Source organism: Porites lutea, chromosome 7, assembly GCF_958299795.1.
Source record: "Porites lutea chromosome 7, jaPorLute2.1, whole genome shotgun sequence".
Classification (NCBI taxonomy): domain Eukaryota; kingdom Metazoa; phylum Cnidaria; class Anthozoa; order Scleractinia; family Poritidae; genus Porites; species Porites lutea.
This window is the reverse complement of record NC_133207.1, coordinates 28,726,368-28,746,678: the sequence shown is the minus strand read 5'-3', so window position 1 is coordinate 28,746,678 and position 20,311 is coordinate 28,726,368. Positions and strand designations below refer to the sequence as shown.

Genomic DNA, 20,311 nt, shown 5'->3' with positions numbered 1-20,311 from the left:
GTCAAAGACAAGTTTACTCATACTTACATTTCCTGTTACACGTTCTTCTTATTCTTCCTATTCATCGCCAGTGAACTTTCTTGAAATACAAAGAAAATTTCTCTGTTCTTGCCCGCAAGAAGACGTAGCCACATGTGTATAGATTTTCCAAATCGAATGTAGCGATCACCAAGCACATCTTCGCGCATGCTCAGACGTTTGACCGCGGTGGAGCCATCCGTATGGTTACGAAAGGATTGGGGATGAACTCGACCTCTTGTTAGATTTGTAAAAAAAGGGCGCGACGTCTCTAGGAAGTCGCACACGTCCCGCCTGTAATGCAAGGTATGACAACAAGAATGTATTAAAACCATCCAAGTGATTTTTATTGGCCATACAGTGTGTTTTTTTCTTGACTTCCGTTCCTCTCCGAGGACCTGGGGAGCAGTTGGGGATGGTCACGTGATCAATTCACGTCAAAAACTTTCTGATGGGTTTCTTTCTTGACTTCCGGTCGCGCTGTACACGACAATGTCCGGTGTTACTTTATGCGCATGCGTTGTTGGACATTAACACAAAAGCAGTACCACATGCGTGAGCGTACAACAACCACTGCAAATATAAAGGCAAGGTAATCTCTCCTAGGTTATAAGACAATGTCCTAGCGGATGTTACTTTATGCGCATGCGTTGTTGGACATTAACACAAAAGCAGTACCACAAGGGTGGGCGTACAACATGCAACACAAATATAAAGACCAAGTCATCCCTCCTAGGTTATAAGACAATGCGACTAGTTTATGTTACTTTATGCGCATGCGTTGTTGGACATTAACACAAAAGCAGTACCACAAGGGTGAGCGTACATCATCCACTGCAAATATAAAGGTCAAGTCATCCCTCCTAGGTTATAAGACAATGCCCTAGCGAATGTTACTTCATGCGCATGCGTTGCTGAAAATCACCCTAAAGGCATACCACAAGGGTAAGCGTACAACACAAATATAAAGGCCATTTATTCCATTGTGCAATAAAGCAGTTGAGGGGTACCATTTGTTGACTTCCGGTGGCGCGGTCACTTCCGGGGTCTGGGGAGTCACTTCCGGTTGCGCAATCACTTCCGGGAGTCTGGGGAGTCACTTCCGGGGGTCTGGGGAGTAGTTGAAGGAATGCTGCGCTCTGATTGGTCGAGAGAGGTCACGTGAACAAAATTCGTCCATTTGACGTCATCATGGTCACGTGGGCTGAATGCTGTCTTCTGATTGGTCGATTCAAAATTTGCTGCGCTCTGATTGGCTAGGACCCATATGAGCCATGTATACTACTACTGTGTTGTGAAATTTTATACCAATTTTTAGCTGACTGATAGACCTAAACGTGCCAAAGGGAAAGCTGCATGATTTTTCGTTTGTGTCGATCTGTGGACTGTAACGTGGCGGTAAGCAAGTCACAAACATGAACGAAAGATTGATTTTTTTTTCTCAATCATAATTGAATGTGATATGAAGTTTACGTCGTCCGTGGATAAAATTTCGTATAAATGAGCGCTATATGGTTGTAAAACGCTAAAAACGAGCCAACGCGTCTGACGCGTCAGAAACGCTCAGTCTCTCTTGATCTCTCAGTCATCTCAGACTCGGTCGAGGAACAGACGGATTTTTTTGTTGTGCTCCTGAATAAGAATGAATTGCACAGGCCACAGCGTATGTTTAATTGGCCAGTTACTAACAAAACGAGGAACCAGGCAAAATGATCCACAACGATCAAAACTAATAGACAAACGATCCACAACGATCCAAAACAAGTTCCACCCTCCTACGAACGTCGGTTAAAATTGATTAAATAATAAATATTTCACTGCTTTTTCATACCCGGAGCGAAGGATGATCTGTATGGTCTTTTTATACAAAAAAGACTTCAAAACAAAAGGATAACAGGCGAAATCTGGGCGTTGCATGCATTTTTCTATCAGCATGGCTGAAAATAGAGTTCACAAAAGTAGACTAAGTGAAAAATAGAGTCCTGAGGTCAGTCTCACTCTCTACCGTAATCATTAACCAGCTCCAAGATCCTCCATCCCAAATTACATGGAGATTTGGATTAGATTAATCGTAGGACAAAACTTTAAATTGCGATGTCGGTGTTTCGCTACGTTTTTTTGGCGGTGATGCGGCGTTTTTTTTTTTTTTTTTCTGCGGTGTTGCGGTGTAGACAGTCCCCCAATGTTCCCCTCATTATTATACCATAAACCCTTACGGAACTGTAATACATTTCTTCCCGTAATTTTGTAAATCGGAAAAGAAAACAAACTTGTTATGCCTTCTAACAACGTCTTTCATATAGCAAGATTCGAACACGAAACAAAGTGCGAAGACAAACATTAAAACCGGGAAAAAATGGAATCCAGCTCTTTTTGGAATCCGGAATCCACTGTGCGGGAATCCGGAATCCAGTACCCGGAATCCGGAATCCACAGCATGGAATCCAGAATCCAAGACTGTCCTGGATTCCCTTACATGGGGCGAGAAAATGGCGGGAAAGTGAAAAATTTTCGAGTCCTGCGTCGAGTTCTGGCTCAAAGTCCTGGATCGAGTCCTAGCGATCGAGTCCTGGCACGGTATATAGGCATTCTCGCTTAACTACGGCTTGTTTTATTTTTAAATACCGTCTTACTGAGCCTTATTATCTATACAGCACTGAAATATCTGAACCAAAAAGGTCCACTGGATGAGAAACACCCAACGACGGTTTTCTTCATTCTAAATACATTGAAAACACTTTTTAGGCTATCCAGAATTCTTTTACAGATATTTAGAAATGCATTCCGCCTAAGCGACGCTATAAAATTTGTACGGTTCGGTCATTCTAGGGGAGCTTGAGTCTTATCAAATTACAAAAGCTTCAGTATCATTTTCCCAAAAATTTTAGAGGCAAATTAACGCATTACGAAATAAGAAATTTTCTGAATCCTCTCTCCATCATATTTGTGAATTCGAAAATTTTAGGTTTCCTTTTTTCTACGAAAAATAACCTAACCTTGGGAGTGAAATGTGAAAAAGTCAACTTCAAAGTCAAAATCGTAGGGAATTTATTAGATAAGCTTAGAAAATTGTGCATGAATGCGGAACGGTCATGTAGAAATGTTTTGCCGTCCTCAAAAACAAATTATCTCTTTAAAGAAAATAGGCTTACAGTCAAGTCTTTGGCCCATTAAGGAATTAATTTTTCCTCGTGTCTTTCAAAATACGCAGGAATTTCGCACAAAATAATTTTCTTAAATTAAGACTGAAAGGACACAAGCACAATAGTATGTCACCATTTTCAACCTGAGCTCTCTGTCTTCTAGTTCTGGACAAAAGATTTCAGCCGAATATGCATTTTATCGACCACCAACGAAGATACTTGAAAAATTATCTTATATATTTTACTCGCTCAATCTGTCTTCTCATTACCTAAGAGCCTATAGTTAATTTTGGAAATCAACGCTAACTAACAAGTCTTTTTCTTGCGCGCGCAATGCATGATTTCCAAGAGTAAGTCTATTCTTTCTGTAAAATAGTAAACTGTGTTCAGTGCAGCGGTGTATTTATCGTTATTACCCTGAAAAAAATGTATAATAAAATAATTTTTAAATTCGGTTTTTGTAATATGCGAAATAATAACTAATGTTACTAATGATCAGACCCTGCCGAACCTGGGTTAAGCAAAGAGGAACTTTAAATCCTACAAGTCCAAAAAGTATAGTGTATTACCAGGTATTTATGTTTTCTCATCGTACCTTTTCTGTTTAGAAAATAGACGCCTATTAATTTATTGAAGTAGGTGTATTTAAAAACAAAAACAATTTCAAAAATTTTAGCAGGCTTTACATTTCTTTAAAGTTAGCCGTGGTCTTCTTTCCCTAGGGGGCCACGCACGGCGAGCGAAACTGCAAATTTATGGTTAAAAGGAATAGAGATTGGGACGGAAAAGGAAAACAGACCGTGAAAAAAAAAGACTGATTGTCTTATTATTCCTTCTTAATTTTTCTTCACTCGGGCTTCCGCCCTCGTTCCTCGCGGCTTTGCCTTTCGACCTCACGCACGCTCTCCATCTATTATGACTCAAAAGAAAACCAATGCAAGACACTGCTCGCAGTCTAGTCTCAGGGTATCAACCGGTAAAAGAATCCTTAAAGAGTGCTGAAAGTAATAATTAAAAACTTTACAATACAAACGAAAAGAAATAGTGACCAGAAAAGAAAAAAAAAAGGTTTCCATGCCAATGAAGTGGCCTTTATTTTGATTTCCATGAAATCCATTGTCAGTAATTCTCTCAGTGAATAGAGGAATCCACGCCCTTTTTGCATCAGGAACCCAGGGGATCCTCGTTGGATGGGGGAGCTGGCTACTGTAAGGGTTGTAAAGGACCATCTGGAAGCAAATCTATTAATTACCTTATTTACTTTATTTTTTAACACAGTTTCATCTTGTAAAGACCTTTTCGACAAGAAAATGTGACTAAAAACCACCGATTTATTTATCCAGAGTGCTTTTACATCATCTCTAATAATGCATTCTAAGCGGCGCTATAAAATGTGTGCCTGTTCGGTCATCCCAGGGGAGCTTGAGTCTTTTCGAAATTACAAGGACTTCAGTATTATTTTCCGGAAAATTTTACTTGCAATTTAACGCATTAGGAAAGCGGGAATTTTTCTGATTCCTCCCTCCATAACATTTTTGAATTTCGAAAAGTTTAGGTTTCCTTTTTTCTACAAAAAGTAGCCTAACCTAGGGAGTGAAATGTCAAAAAATAAACCTAGAAAATCTCGTAGGGAGTTTCAATCAGCTTCGAAAATTACATGAATGGAACGGTCATCTAAAACTTTTTAGCTGTCCTCAAATAATAGAAAATCCTAGGCAATATTTGCTTCTCCGAACAGACATTCTACAGAAAACCGTCGTTGGGTGCCCCTGAGAGTTGACGCACCGACCGATCGTAGCTGATCGTTACTGGCTATTGAACTGTAGATTCTCGTCTTAGATTTTCCCTTATTATGATATTTGTTCCTTGCAGATCAACTCTGAGCAAAGCTTACCTACTAATTCTGGGAGATGATGTTTTTGACATTTCCTTCAAAATGACTGTGGCCCTTTCTGAAAATGACGCATGCAAAGTTGATAGATGGACGCTGGTTATGAAGATTGATGGAAAGGAAGTATACACACTTCCAACATTGCTCGTTCACATTTCAAATCAAGAAACTGACTATTTTCTTTCATATTGTCAGTGATCATCAAGTGTATGATAAAATTTCAAGTACGACCGTTTTCAGGATTGTATCAAATGCATAATAACACTGAACACTTAAAGGAACAGTTCCCCGTTACTGCGCATGCACCAAACTTTGCTTTTTGGACAGGATGTCGCGAAATCAAAAGATGCGAGGAGAGTAAGAGAACCTTGAAAAATCCGTTTGCATCGCGCTTGGCCGGGTTCAATACGACAATTAAACTTCTCAGGATTACAGATCAGTGATATATTGTTCCGCTTCAGTTTCGATTTGAGCAAAATCTGGATTTTATGGCGTTACTTTTATTGCCGTTGGCCGGAGGACCAAAAGATTGGAAGCACTTTGTTGCCGATTGAAGGCTTATTTCTTCTGCTAGCTTCCATACAAGCTCAGATAATTGTGAAAGGGATACGCAGAAATGAAACAGCAACAATAGAGACTGTAAGAAAGAAACCATTGATACATGGATGTGACTGAGGAGATCTTGTGGAGGGGAGCTTCGCGAAGCAGAATGTTTTGCAACGACGCGTTAGTAAACTTTTAAATGAATCTCCCTACGGCCGACAAAATCAAACAAACAGGCGCTACATGTTTAGAAAAACTAGTGCCCTGAAATCATAATATAATTTTTACTAACCTTTGTGATGATTCATAGCGTTGAGATTGCATTTTTTTGTCTTTCAACATTTGAGGCTAGAACGCGAGCAAATCAGGCAGATATTACTGGACTTGGCACAATTGACCTCTGACACGAGTTTCAAATTTGAAAATATGTTTTTAAAGCGAGCGAAACGAGATTTTCGGGTCGCGAGGCGGCCCAGCTAGCGATAAAATCGCGATGAGTCTTCGAACCGCGAGCTAAATATTTATATAAGACGAAAACCTTCTTCGATCGCGAAAGTCTAAAATATTACTTGAGAATATAAACAACAAGACGCCGTCAGCGGTGCGGTCCGGAAGGAAATCTTGTCGAGTCAATATGAACAGCTCTATTGTCTTTTGAAGAAAAACAGATGATGCTCGCGCGTGCGCATAATCGGGACACTGTCCCTTTAAAAGTGTTTTTAGAGGGTCGAAATGGGGTTTGAGTCAGCCGTGAATTAAAGGGGTAGTCTCATTAGCTATACATGCACGGGAAATCCCTCAGTCTAAATCGCTCTTCCGGCTCTCGTTTATCTCTAATTATTAAAACTGGATCATTGGATAATGGAATTCTAGAGCTCTGATTGGCTTAGCCATGGTCTCCAAATATGGTAACTGTATGTGTCTGCTCAAAATTAAAAACATGCCGAAAATCGGTTGTTTCTACAAATGAAGTCGCGAAGAATTCTCGACATTTTGTGGGCGTTTTTAATAAAACAATTATTCCACTCGTGCTTGTTGGATATGAGATGATTATAGGCAACTCATATCCAACGCGCACTCATGGAACAATTGTTAATTAGCCGTCAATCGAGTCAATTGTCCTCTAACTAAGAGTAATTTGCTGTCAGTAAAAGCAAAATGCAATAGGCCACTTTCGATATATTAAAATTCAGCATGATAGCGAGTATTAGAGGATACAAACAAAGAAAATGGATACACATGAATAATCATTGTTTATTCATCTTCTTTGTTTGTGTCTAAGTCTCGCTGACTATTAGATCGACTTTCCGTTCTGGTATTTCTAAATACACTCGCCTTTACCACTGATTCTCGTTTTTCATTTGACAGTTTTGAGTATAATTCTTGGTAATTGAATGGAATTAGCCTTAATTCCAGCGTGAGTATAAGAATTTTCCTTACCCGGCGTAAACGTAGGGAGATTATGTCGAAGAGTCTGAGTGATTGTCTCAAGAAAGACTCCCCCTGGTGTTTTGTGCGATTAAAAGAGGCTAGCTAGGGTCTTGTAACCATAGCATATTGAATGGATTAAAAGGATGAAATCCAAAGGACTCATTCACTGCATAACTAAACACTGCTGCATTTCTTTTCCACTAGTTTTATAGTGCAGAAGGATATATTGAAAAAAAAAAGGTTGTCATAACTTGTGGAAGCCAAAGAAAAAATTTCGTAAAGGAGTTTAATACAAAGTCTTACTATCAAGCTCCCTTTAAGATAACGAATACGAAAGGGTTAAGGATGATAACGTGACTCTTTTCAATTATATTTGTTATAAATGAGTGAAATATGCCTTATTTGGTGACTATTCATTAAGCCTGCTGAGGCTGATTACACTGATTCAGTTTAATGGTGCAAAAACGATGAGGAGTTGCTTTTCTCCTTCTTTTTTGTCACAGCGAACGTTTCACTACAATTTATGCCTCCTATTGAAGTAACGAAGAATCCTTTATTAACCTTGACGGAGGGAAGACTTGGTTTGACTCACAGGAGACCCTCCTACTGGAACACATCATTCACCAAGATCTGCCTCAGTTTGAAGATTGACAACCTGTTCAAATTTATTGCAATCAACAGGGATGCCAATTCCCTGTATTCCTGAGTGATTACTGATGGCAAAACCGCAGCACTTCATTGAATCGTGAAGCGTGGAAGTTGCCGATTGGTTCAAAGACCTCCTTGCAGCTCAATTAATGTAACAAGGAGGGGTTTGACGCGGTGAGCAAAGACGCTGGTTATTGCAAAGCAAGAATCGGCATCATTGGAAGCAATTAGGGGGATTGAATAAAATGTGACACCAGAATCGGGTTTGGTACTAGGAGAAATTTTGATGACTCTTAGACTAACACTTGTGGAAACGAAACTACGTACTGGGTTGGTAAAAGTGACTGATTCAGAAGCACATCAAGGCCATGGGATACATCTTGGTGCAGTGACAAAAGAACTACACGGTAGAAACTTAATATGTTTGTCAAAGCTGTTTATTATCACGATCACATGCAACTCTCTCTTTTTATATGTTTTTTTTTATACATCGGGAAATTACCCTAAACATCTATATTAGTTGCTGACCTTTAACATGCTTTAAGAAGCTTAAAGAAAAACCATTAGTGCCATCAGTTCATGTCTTAACACACCTTCCAGATATGTAAGAAACCGTAAACAATAATCGCGGCATGATTAGCTCAGTCGGTAAAGCGGTTGACTGCAGAGCGGAAGGTCGCGGGTTCGATTCCCGGAGCCAGACGAATACTCAGGGTCTTAAAATAACTGAGAAATGAAGGTACTCTCTTTGCACTGCAAGCGGCTAGACCTTGGTCGCGTGGCTCGGATGACCACGTAAAATGGCGGTCTCTTCTCCAGTTGGAGGCGTAAAAACAGTGTCCCCTGTAAACCTTTCTACCGATACGGCGGCCATATTGAATTTATTAGATTTAAGGACTATTATGAGATGCCCCGGGGCACTCATAATAAGCACAAGCGCTCTTTTCGGCCAAAAAGAGAACTACAATTTATATTTCTCGACAAAAAGGTGATTATTATTACATCCAAACACGGCACAACCATCTTTTTTTTCCCATTACAATCTTTTTATAGGAAAACTTGAGAAAAATTGGCCCGCAAATCGCGCGTAATTACTGATGGAGTATATCGGATCGTGCTCATGCCCCTGGTTATCCCATAATACTCCTTAAATCCAATTAATTCAATATGGCCGCCGTATCGGTAAAAAGGGTCTATAAGTTATTTCGAGCTAGCTACCTTGAAGTGCATTTTTTTTAAAATAAAGGATGGCTAAAGATCAAGTGTTTGGACGAATTAAATGCCATAGTCAATGTTATGCTACGCGATTGTGACCGCGAATATTCGATTTTTAACCAGGGCCAACCTGCTCATGTAACCAGGCCCTTATTGAAGAAAACAAGTACTCTGCACCTGCATCATGCTTATCTGTAAATTTTTTGTCGTTTCTACATAATTAGGACGTAAAATGATCAAGTTTTAAGCGCTCTAGTTAAGAAAAGGCGATGAATTTTATTGTATCTGTCGGACGCGGTCCTCTCTCTTGAGCTCTAACTTAACTTCTTCAGACGGCTTGAAATAATAGCGGAAAGGTGTGACAGGCGCAAATTCAGTGTTTTAGCGACCTTTTCATTGTCGTTACAGTTGTTGTATCGTGTTAGGGTTCTGATTTTTAGGTGGTCGCGCATAGTTCGCGGGAGACTTGCGCGACAACTCGACAGGAAGAAAGCGGACAACTGATCTGAGGAGGGGTCATCTGGGGAAAAGTTAGCGAGAGAATAAAAAGTTAGGAATTACAGTTTCTACAGCGACTGAGGTTCCCACTGCGTGAGCCGTAGGTGGTCTATGCGAGGGTAAAATTCAAAGATTTCCCGTTAAAATAGTGACTTTAAAGCCCTTTCTTAAAATGGAAACATCATGTTCTGAGATATGAGATATAGATACTTACATAAGATATAGTTTATTAAAAAATCGCTTCGCGCCCAAAGGCTAAATTGTGCAATTATTTTCAATACGATTACAAATTTTTAGAAAAAAAACTTCATTAAAATATAGAATATAAAATATTGTAAATCTAATTAATAATTTAAAATATAACAGAATTAAACAATTATGTGTATAAAAATATTTACAATTTGTTCAAAAACGGTCTAGATTCTTATAGTCTTGTAAATGTTAATGCCTTCTTTTACACTGGCTATTTTTATGTTTCCTTTATAATTATAATGACACATGAAAAATAATTCAGCTATTTTCTTTGTTGTAGTTGATGAGTTTATTCAATGGGCACTTCAAAAGCGATGGCGCAATACTCAACTGTTATATTCTCTTAACAAGAAAGAAATCCTTGAAAACGTTGCACGTAATAAAAATGAAAATATACATCCCTTAACTTGACAAAATATAAAAAATAAATGTATGCGTTTAAACAAGTGTAAATAAATATGCATGGATACCTCATATAAACTGATAATAAGCTGTGGGTGTAAGCTTATTGTTCAAACAATGAGAGACAATGGCCATTGGTAAATAATTTGTTTGAAGACCCTGCACTGAGCAGTTTTTTCCGGTTCAAACAAGGGCAACGTCGCGGTGTGCATATTCCTATCAAACTTATACGAAAGAGTTTTCGCAATTTTTTGGTTATGTTCTTTGTTTGTATCTTATGGTTTACAATCACATTGTTCTGTCCAGTTCAAGGGCAATTCTGCAGTCCAAGTGGAGGTTAGTTTTGCCAGTCCAGACGTATCTGAGAGTTCCTCGGATTAACTGCATTGACTAAACAGTTTAAAGTTGAGATTACAGTGGTCTCAAAACCAGCGATAAAAAAAAACCCTCTATAAAAAATGCCATGAGATTCACCAGGTTATGAAATTTGTTCGTAGGCTTACGCTTGTAAATCAGTAGATTAGCGATTAAGGTGAAGGTTACAGGACTGTTTGCCAAGATGCAGTCATATTTAAATTATTTAATTCTTTGACACAAGAGAATATTGATATAAAATGGTTTAGTGATACTTAAGAATGTCGAGGATCCTATATTAAACTATTTTAAAATATGCACTTAAAAGTTTGAGGAAATCCGTGTTACTGAACAAGCAAAGTTAATTTTGACGAACCTGATCTACCACTGAGAATGCGTCACTCAGTAATTAAATCTGCGCCTGAACTACCGCTTTTGTTTTAATAAAATCGGTCACTAAGAGGAGGATATAAAGAAAACAGAAACTTTAAATATAAGCTAATATATATAGTATTAAAATACAACCATTAATTTATACAGCAAACTTATGAACCGAAACTCCAGAGGATACATCTACATCTAACTTTATTATGTCACTAAAATCACTGTAGATGTTTGTATTAGTCAGCTCCTTTTTCTTTTCCACTATAGTAACGTCGTTCTAAACCTTTTCCAGCGGCACCTTATTCGGGTTTCAGTATTGAATTTGTGCTTATCACGTGACCACCATTACCACCACGTATCTAGTGTTTTCGCTCTCTTGACAAGTCCCAAATTGACGTTTTCTGCAATACTTGCTAATTGGAGCACAGGCGTCCCAAGTTTACGTTACGAGAGTGTTATGTGAATTTTCTCACAAGAGAGTCGGTGTCGCGTTACAAGCGACCGTTGAGACTTTGTATGGAAAATAAAATACTGAGGTCTGCAAACGCTGATATCATTTTATTTTTCTTTTTTTTTTTTTAAAATAAATAAAGGAGACTTACCTTTGATATTTGATAACAAACTCGGATCGTGACGTGAGCATGGGAGGCCTGTGATTAGAGGCCCCTTTGAGTTTGACGGCACCTGTTGTTTTTAAAATGAAAAATACTTTACAAAATATGCATTAAAAAGAAACGTACTGAAAAGGAGCTTCAGCTAAGAACCATTTAATACTTGGAGTGACCTAATATGATTAAAAATATGATTTAAAACGAGTCTAGACCAGCAGTGAAATGTTACTCCGGAAGTTGGGATGCGGTTGCGGGAAAAATTAATGATAATATGTATACCTTTTAAAGGTAAATTTCCTGTTTTTTATCAAGTTGTTCCGTTGCCACTTCCGTCAAGGAATTTGATAAGTAGAATTTTTTTGCAATTCGTTGAAAGCTTAATCTGGTAGTGGATTTAATATAACAAATCTCTTGTTATATACAAGAGGTCTATTATTGAAAGTACAGCTATTTTTCAGCGCTCATTCTTTTTTGTTTCTCTCAGGCACCTGTCGCCAGCTAGACTTTGACAACACTGTTGATGGAAAGCGCCTCAAAAATCACGTGATTCGTACTGTTGACGTCACCTGTGAAAGATCCTGCCGGACTTTGTGCTACATGGAACCAAACTGTGTCAGCTACAACTTCAACAAAGTCACAAGGAAATGTGAGCTGAATAATTCCACTATAAAAGACAGAGAAGAAATGTTGGAAACAAATCCAGATTACATATACCTTGGAGCTAATGTAAGTTTTTGCTATTAACTTTACCTTAATTAACAATCTCAAATTCATGTTATATGTTAATCCATGATAAGATTACTTTCAAATTAATCAGTCGTTGTGGAGGCATTAAGAATGTCTGTTTTCTTTCCAGAACGCTTGTGAAAATGAACAGTGCAAAAACAATGCAACCTGTCAAACAGGTTTTACAGACAGAGGATACCGCTGTATGTGCACTTCTGGATTTGAAGGAAAGTACTGTGAGATTGGTAAGTTAAAGCTAATAAGGTGCAGTTTCACCAGAAATTTCCTAACTGTTCGTTCAAATCAAGCCAGAATTTGAGGGCATTATATAAAATCACTTGCTGACGCACAAAATGGTCTTCGAATAAAACTAGAACTCATAAATATATTTTCCAACGTGTGGGCAAGCTGTGATTAATAGTTTTTGACAAAATTTCCCACGGCAAATAACCTGGCATTGTCGCAGGGATATGAATCGGGGTCTGTTGGATTTCAAGTAGCTGCATTATGTTGCTTTCATAACCCGCATGAAAACTTTAGGTTTGCTCGGCAAGTGCGTCTAATCAGACGAGTTGGCTACTGATCAGTGTTTTTACTTAATTCAATTAGAGAGTCTGGAAGTAGCCAGTGTGAATAGGCTCATTTGTGTGTAGGGAGACTGCGAAAAGAAGGCGAAAAAGTGGAAGACGACTGGGAAAGGGGAAAGCGGAATGAAAGGGTAGGGGACGTTTCCTCTTATCTCTACGCTTCCAAGGAGTCTACCCAAAGGCTACATTGAAAACACTAGATGGAGTACCTCCCCTTTTTTTCCAGTTATTAATTTGAAGCGCTATCTTTCTCTTTGCATTCGCTTGTTTTGTCGCTCCTCTCTAAGAATGGTAAACGTCCAGGGTGCAACCACTGAGTTATGGATGCACGCGGGAGGCTGTGGCTGGTAATAAGCTCAAAAGCAGAGTAAGAGTTGCTTCAGGCGTTGTAGAGAGCAACGTAGCTTTGACTCCTTGAGTACATAGCAAACCTCCCGCGTGCATCTAAAACTCCGGCGATGGTTACGTATACACAACTGCAACGTTTACCATTTATTTTATAACATAATTAAAAGAGAAAAAATTTTCATTTGCGTACGGTTGAGTCAGTCATCGCACAGTTGACGTATGCGGTCACTGCCTGCTTGTAAACAGATTATGCCTTTCAAAAACTTGACTTTGAGATTTTCTTTTGCTGAATCAGCCGTTTTCAGCATTTAGGTAGATTGTAAAACGCCTTATGTTGTTATTCTGAATGACTTCTGTGTACTATAGGCCTAAACCAAAGGTCGAACTTTTCATGAGACGAACAAAACTCTACTTTGGGTCGACTTAAAGTACGTTAATATTGTCTGTTGAGTAAGACGTCGAACTTAGGACGCGTCGAACCAATCAACTAAATCAGACCAAAAATCATTTTTATTTATTTTACCTTCGACCGAGGCCAAAATCAGCCACCATCCACTGTATTGATGGTAGAAAGCTTATACTGAAAAATCAAAGCGCGCTTTAATTACTTTTATTGTGTTAAAAACTCTCATGAGGTCAATCTAATTTGGGTAGCTATACAAGTCCAGTGGTTTGTGGTGACATCCTTTGTTTTCTGCGGTGGGTACTGAGTTTGTCTAAATCATAAGGTCTCTGGTAACCATGCATTTCTCGTCATAGAGTCTTCACTGATTAATGTTTACAGTGGTTATCAGATGAACTGATCAAAAACAGTTGAGAAATTATGTTTCAGATATAGACGAATGCGCAAAGAACACACACAAGTGCGATACCTATGCTTACTGCAATAATACCAAGGGAGGATACAACTGCAGTTGTCATCCGGGATATTATGGAGATGGAAAGAATTGCAAACCAGGTGAGTCAGCAGTCTTTTTATCGATTTTGAAGATACTTGGGAGACTTAGAGAGCAAACAGCACAACTAAATCCTACGAATCCTACAAATGCAAGGTACGTCTATCGTACTAGTATTTGGGCCTCTAGGTATATTCTTTTTACCTACAACGTACCTCTCTTTCGTCTCCAGAAGCGAAAGTTTTAAAACTCATTGCAATTCTCCAGAACAAATTAAGTGTCTTGTTTTGTATTCCTTCATACGCAGAAGGTCTTTCTTACTCCTCTTTCGTGCCTTCGAAATTGAACTTAGTTATCAGTAATATAGAACTGGAGAGAATCAAGCTTTTGGGCGTTCAAATAGACCAAAATTTGAATTTTACAATTGAGTCACACAAATGAATTCAAGTCAAGTCAACTTTATTTAGGCAGGGTAGCCCTATCAGCAATTGGGCCCTGCGTAAATTATGACTACTTGATAAAAGTTTAAAAATTAAAAATTACTTTAAAATTGTGTACAAGGATTTTAAAAAGTGCCCAAGAGGGAAATTACATATCATCATAATTTGTTTGAGATCAAGAAAAACAAGAGAGCTATCGAAGTTACCTAAGAATTATATTAATAAGAAACAACTAATGGCTAAAATGAACTCTAAGAAAGTTCTTAAAAGTGGAAAGCGACGTAGCTTCTTTTTTTATGTGGGTACATTATTAAAAGGAACCGTACCTGAAAATCTAAAAGTGTTTTTTCCTAGCATTAACTTAGGGTTCGGCAGATGAATGTCGTTCCTTTGTCTTGTCTTGTAAGTGTGAATAGTGCGATTTCTAATAAAAAAATCCGATAAATATGGAGGAACTAATTCATTTGGATATTTAAAAACTAAAATACATTTGTGGGATTTTTTAAGAACCAAGGCCCGTCAAAAAGGTGGCCGGGTCTTAGTCCTAGTCCATGTAAGCCTGTGGCTTCAGCGCACCTCATTATGTAACCTTGTCAGTGATGAATTAAGAGTTATTATTTTCATCATACGATCATCACGCAATCATCATCATCAGTTATACTTCTTACCACTTGGATTTCTTAACTCACATGTGTCTAAAAAAGGTCTTTTTTTAAAATTTATATCTCCCTTATTTTATTTTTGTAACACAGTCTCATCGTGTAAAGAACTTTTCGACAGCAAAATGTGAGTAAAAGTACAAAGTTTACTTTTTAGACAACTATTATAATCACAAAATCTGTCGACTTTTTTATAGCGGGCATGAGCGGGGGGTCGAGTGCATGCGCACGGCATTGTCTCGTTTTGAAAATGTGGTATCAAATATAACCTATCGATTCAGTGATCGACTCGGAGAATTCACTCAAATTAACTGAGGTGAATGGGACAATTGCGTGATGACGTCATTTTAGTACAATCACCAGAATACTTCAGTTTTGTTGTTCTCTTCAAATTAGGGCTATTGGTTTTTAAACCAGAGCAGGAATGACAAATTTAAATAAGAAAACAAAAAATGAAATGGATTCTGGTTGTTGCTGTCATTGTCGTCATCGTAAAAATGGTCTATTGAAAGATGTCAAAATTAGGCCTCCACTAACCTATATCATATGACGCTCATTTAGGTGTTGTTTCCCTTGCAGATCAAACGAGAGCAAAGCCTATCCACTGATTTTGGGAGATGATGTATTTGACATTTTTTGCAACATGGCCGTGGCCCCTGCTGAAAATGACGCATGCGGAGTTGGGGGATGGACGCTGGTTATGAAGATCAATGGAACAAAGGTATACCTATTCCAACATAGCCCATTCCGTCTTTTAAATCAAGAAACTGAGGAAACTAAGAATTTTTTTCTTTCTGTCAGTAATCGTTACATTATGATGAAAACTCAAACAACACAATATTTTATTGTTTTATAGCAAGATATATTGTTATATGGCTGGAAATTTTTTCTCAACTGGTTACTTCGACGTCACATGACATTTAACAATGAAACTGTTTCCCGCCAAAATCTCCGAGCGGGTAACATTGACAAGTCTATGACATCAAAGGGTAGCAGTGGTTGTTTACCATTTACAAAAATTTCCAGGAAATCCGGTTGGAAAGTAAATAGAACACGACCTCTTAGGTCTTCCTAACGGAAAATATCCTGGAGCAACGGAACATCTGAAAAGGTGGTCTTGTCTTTCCCGATGGAATACTCCAAACAGAAGTTCGTGTTCCATTTCTTCGAAGCCATCTTTGGTATCAGTCTCACGACTTTGCGGCCGTTTTCCGGTAAAAGGAACTGATTTGTGCAGTGGTAAACGCGATTCCAGTTCCGGAACAAGATTTACCAGTTCTGATCTTTGCGAACCATTTACACAAACCGTGAACCGACCTGTTTATCAATGTAAATGGTAAACAACCAGTGCACTGTTACCCGCGAATGTTGACCGCTCTAATCTCAAATGTTTCTCGGGAAACGAAATTAAATTATAACACCGTGGGTTGTAGACGGCGCCGCTAGGCTTTGAAAGAGTGTGCTCACACAGGAAGTAGCGTAATTTGCTTCTAGCATTGCTCCTATATTTCTAAAGTCATGCCAATAGTTAATATGTTAGTTTTTGCAAATTATGCTCATTTTAGCAAAAAATGCAGAAAACCAAGACCCCCTTGGATTCTGGATTCTCCGCCGTGGATTCCGGATTCCAGTTTAATTGATTCCACTCACTGTCAGTGGGACTTGGATTCTGGATTCAAAACGTTAGTGGGATTCTGGATTCCAAGGCCCAGGATTCCGGATTCAATAATGAAAATTTCCCAGATTTGGGAATCCGGATTCCCTTGCATGGGGCGAGTAAAAGAGCCAAGGAGCTTTTAAAATAATACACTTCTTTGAAAATGACAAGTTTGTGCAGTCTGACGAGCCAAGTAGAAATTGATTACCTGGATTAAAAGTATGAAGTCCAATTACAGATAATTCGGTGCATCAGCCCAAATTTTTATTGGGCTTGTGCGTTTATGAATCAAAACTTTTGAAAAACGTTTCCTGTTAAATGAGTGCTTTAAATATTCCCCATTCTGTTGCCATCACAGCAAACGTTTCACTACGATGCCACCCTTTGGGGCAACAACGAAACTTTCAACCTTGATGGAGGGAAGACTGGGTTCGACTCAGATGAGACCAAACTTCCCACCTACTGGAACACATCCTTCTCTAAGATCTGCCTCGGTATGATGATTGACAGCCAGGCGAAATTTATTACAATCAGCAGGAACGCCAGCTCCCTGTATTCTGTGATCGCTGATGGACAATACCGCGACACTTCATTGGGTCGTAACACGTGGAAGTCGCTGATTGGTTCTGAGGCCTCCTTGCAACACCACTGTAATCAGGAGGGGTTTAACACCTTTGGCAATGTGGCTGGTTCTTCCAAAGCAAGAATCGGCATCATTGGAAACAATGAGGGGGACTGTGGAGGATGTGACTCAAGAATCGGGTTTGGTACTGGAGGAAATTATGATAACTTTAACACTTGTGGAAACGAAGCTACGTACCGGAGTGATAATGGTGACAAGCACATCAAGGCCATGGGTTACATCTTAGTTCAGTGACAAGAACTAAACGAAGAAACTTGTGTTTGTTGAAGTTTTTTTTGTGTGCGTGTCACTTTCACATTGTATTAACCAGAATAAACATCCGGATTCGTTGTCTGAAATCTTCTCACTTTTTGCTCCACAAACTGAGTTTACCGAGGTATTTTGTGAAATAGAGCCATAAACTGTTGAAGTTATACCTACGAATTTAATAAAATGAAGATGATAAGTGGAAAGTTTCTCGTCACTTACGCCGTTCATTCGATTGGTGACTGCATAATATATTTGATTTAGTCTGTAGTTAATTCGTTCAGCTCTCCTCTAAATCTGTTTGACCCAACACAAAACATACACAGCCCTGGAGTGCGGCTCGCTTTAAGCCAAGCCTTCGGTTTATTCTATGAAAAGACTAAAGCATACATGGTTTATTATACAAAAGTAATATATAAGTAAACAAAACAATCCATGTAAACTGAAATGGGAAGATGGAACAACAACTTGGTGAAAAACCTCCCCGTGCGTCTACTTGCTCCTAGGAGGAAAACCCCAGGCCAGCGGTACACCATAAACAACGGTCCCTCGGACAAGACCAACTAAAGGCCATGAGAATAAATGAAAAAGCGTTACGTAGGAGAAAACTAATATACCTAAGACATTAGAAATTGACGTGAGGAAAGAATCTTTGACATAACCATCCTTAGCAAATTCACTAGACCAGCGGCCATGCCCCTTAAAAAGACGATCTGGAACACAAGCATTTGTGGCATTAGCAGCCCGGCCACTTCTTAGACTATGCGTACCAAAAGCGCAAATATCAGCCACAATGTCTTTAAATGCCTCTAACACTGACTATATTTCTCTTAAACGCGAATAACTCAAAACCAGTACTGAAGATATCACTGCAGTGCTATTTCCAGTTAGTAAATATCTACTAAGCTAATAAGCCATACTAAATACTATGGCTAAGCTTACTATCACAAATGCTGCAATCTAACTGGCTACGCAACTCACTGGCTATTCCGTGATAGACAATGAGCAACGAAAACGTGATCAGCAGGCGCAGTTTTATACTTCAAAATGACAATGACTAAAGTAAAATTTTCATGTTAGTGGAATATGAATCGACATTTATACTACTAACAACAATTAGATTATTCGCTCTCGAATTGCGATACGTGATAAAAATCTCGAGCTTGCGATCTTATTATTAATTACTAGTAGTAGTTGGCACTACAGCTGCCCCCCCTCTGTATGTTGTCGGTCAATGTGCTCGGCCATTTTCGAGAGCTTCCGAAGCAATGACGTCGTCATAAAATTGCAAAACGATTTTCCTCTCTTTGACGTTCGAAGATGTCGCGAATGAGTTATCTTGGCTTAGATCCTTACTTTAAAGACTTAGTGCCTTCATTTCATCCATATAAGAGAGATAATCATAGCAATCGTCTAACGCCCTAGCCATTCTTGATAGCGAATTTTACAAGAGCCGAATTTTCAAAACCTGCTAGCTGCTATCTAATAAGTATCTAGGCGAAACTGTTAGAGACGGCTCTTGTCTTAGGCATTTAAATCGGGTCAGCATTATAGATCCTATCGGCCGTAGCCTCTTTCTCCCCTTATAAAGTTTACACAAGGAACAACTGTTTTCTGCTTTTACATCACACTCAGGTGATATTTCAAGCAAGAAATGTTCACGAAAGAGCAAGTTTCTTTGAAAGAAGGTTGAAAGTAGAATTCGAACCCGCGACACATAAGATCCAATATACCACGCTAACCACTTGACTACTGACAGAGGATTTGACGAGTGGATGGGAAATAATTTTAAGACATATAGCATTAACCCCAACCCCAAAAAATAACCTAACCAGTTTCGAAACAGTGCTTAACCCTAATCACTAGAGGCAGTGCTTAACCGTAATCAGAAAAGGCAGTGTTCAACCCTAATCAGTAAAGGTAGTGCTTAACCCTAATCAGAAAAGGCAGTGCTCAACCCTAATCACTAGAGGCAGTGCTTAACCTTAATCAGTTAAGGCAGTGCTTAACCCTAAACTGTAAAGGCAGTGCTTAACCCTAATCAGTAAAGGCAGTGTTTAACCCTAATCAGTAAAGGAAGTGTTTAACCCTAATCAGTAAAGGCAGTGCTTAACCCTAATCAGTAAAGGCAGTGTTTAACCCTAATCAGTAAAGGCAGTGCTTAACCCTAATCAGTAAAGGCAGTGCTTAACCCTTAACTGTAAAGGCGGTGCTTAACCCTAATCAGTAAAGGCAGTGCTTAACCCTAAACTGTAAAGGCGGTGCTTAACCCTAATCAGTAAAGGCAGTGCTTAACCCTAAACTGTAAAGGCGGTGCTTAACCCTAATCAGTAAAGGCAATGCTTAACCCTAAACTGTAAAGGCAGTGCTCAACCCTTATCAGTAAAGGCGGTGCTTAACCCTAATCAGTAAAGGCAGTGCTCAACCCTAATCAGTAAAGGCAGTGCTTAACCCTAATCAGTAAAGGAAGTGTTTAACCCTAATCAGTAAAGGCAGTGCTTAACCCTAATCAGTAAAGGAAGTGTTTAATCCTAATCAGTAAAGGCAGTGCTTAACCCTAATCAGTAAAGGCAGTGCTTAACCCTAATCAGTAAAGGAAGTGTTTAACCCTAATCAGTAAAGGCAGTGCTTAACCCTAATCAGTAAAGGAAGTGTTTAATCCTAATCAGTAAAGGCAGTGCTTAACCCTAATCAGTAAAGGCAGTGCTTAACCCTAATC

General features: G+C 38.9%; 1 protein-coding gene across 1 annotated transcript; it reads left to right on the top strand.

Annotated features, from left to right (window-relative positions):
• Positions 1-12,136: 12,136 nt before the first annotated feature.
• Positions 12,137-17,709, top strand: LOC140944254 (uncharacterized skeletal organic matrix protein 5-like). Its single transcript, XM_073393387.1, has 5 exons — positions 12,137-12,361; positions 13,884-14,009; positions 15,140-15,173; positions 15,626-15,767; positions 17,062-17,709. The coding sequence occupies exons 1-5, from the start codon at positions 12,322-12,324 to the stop codon at positions 17,578-17,580; spliced, it is 861 nt and encodes a 286-aa protein (XP_073249488.1). The 5' UTR covers positions 12,137-12,321; the 3' UTR covers positions 17,581-17,709.
• Positions 17,710-20,311: the final 2,602 nt, after the last annotated feature.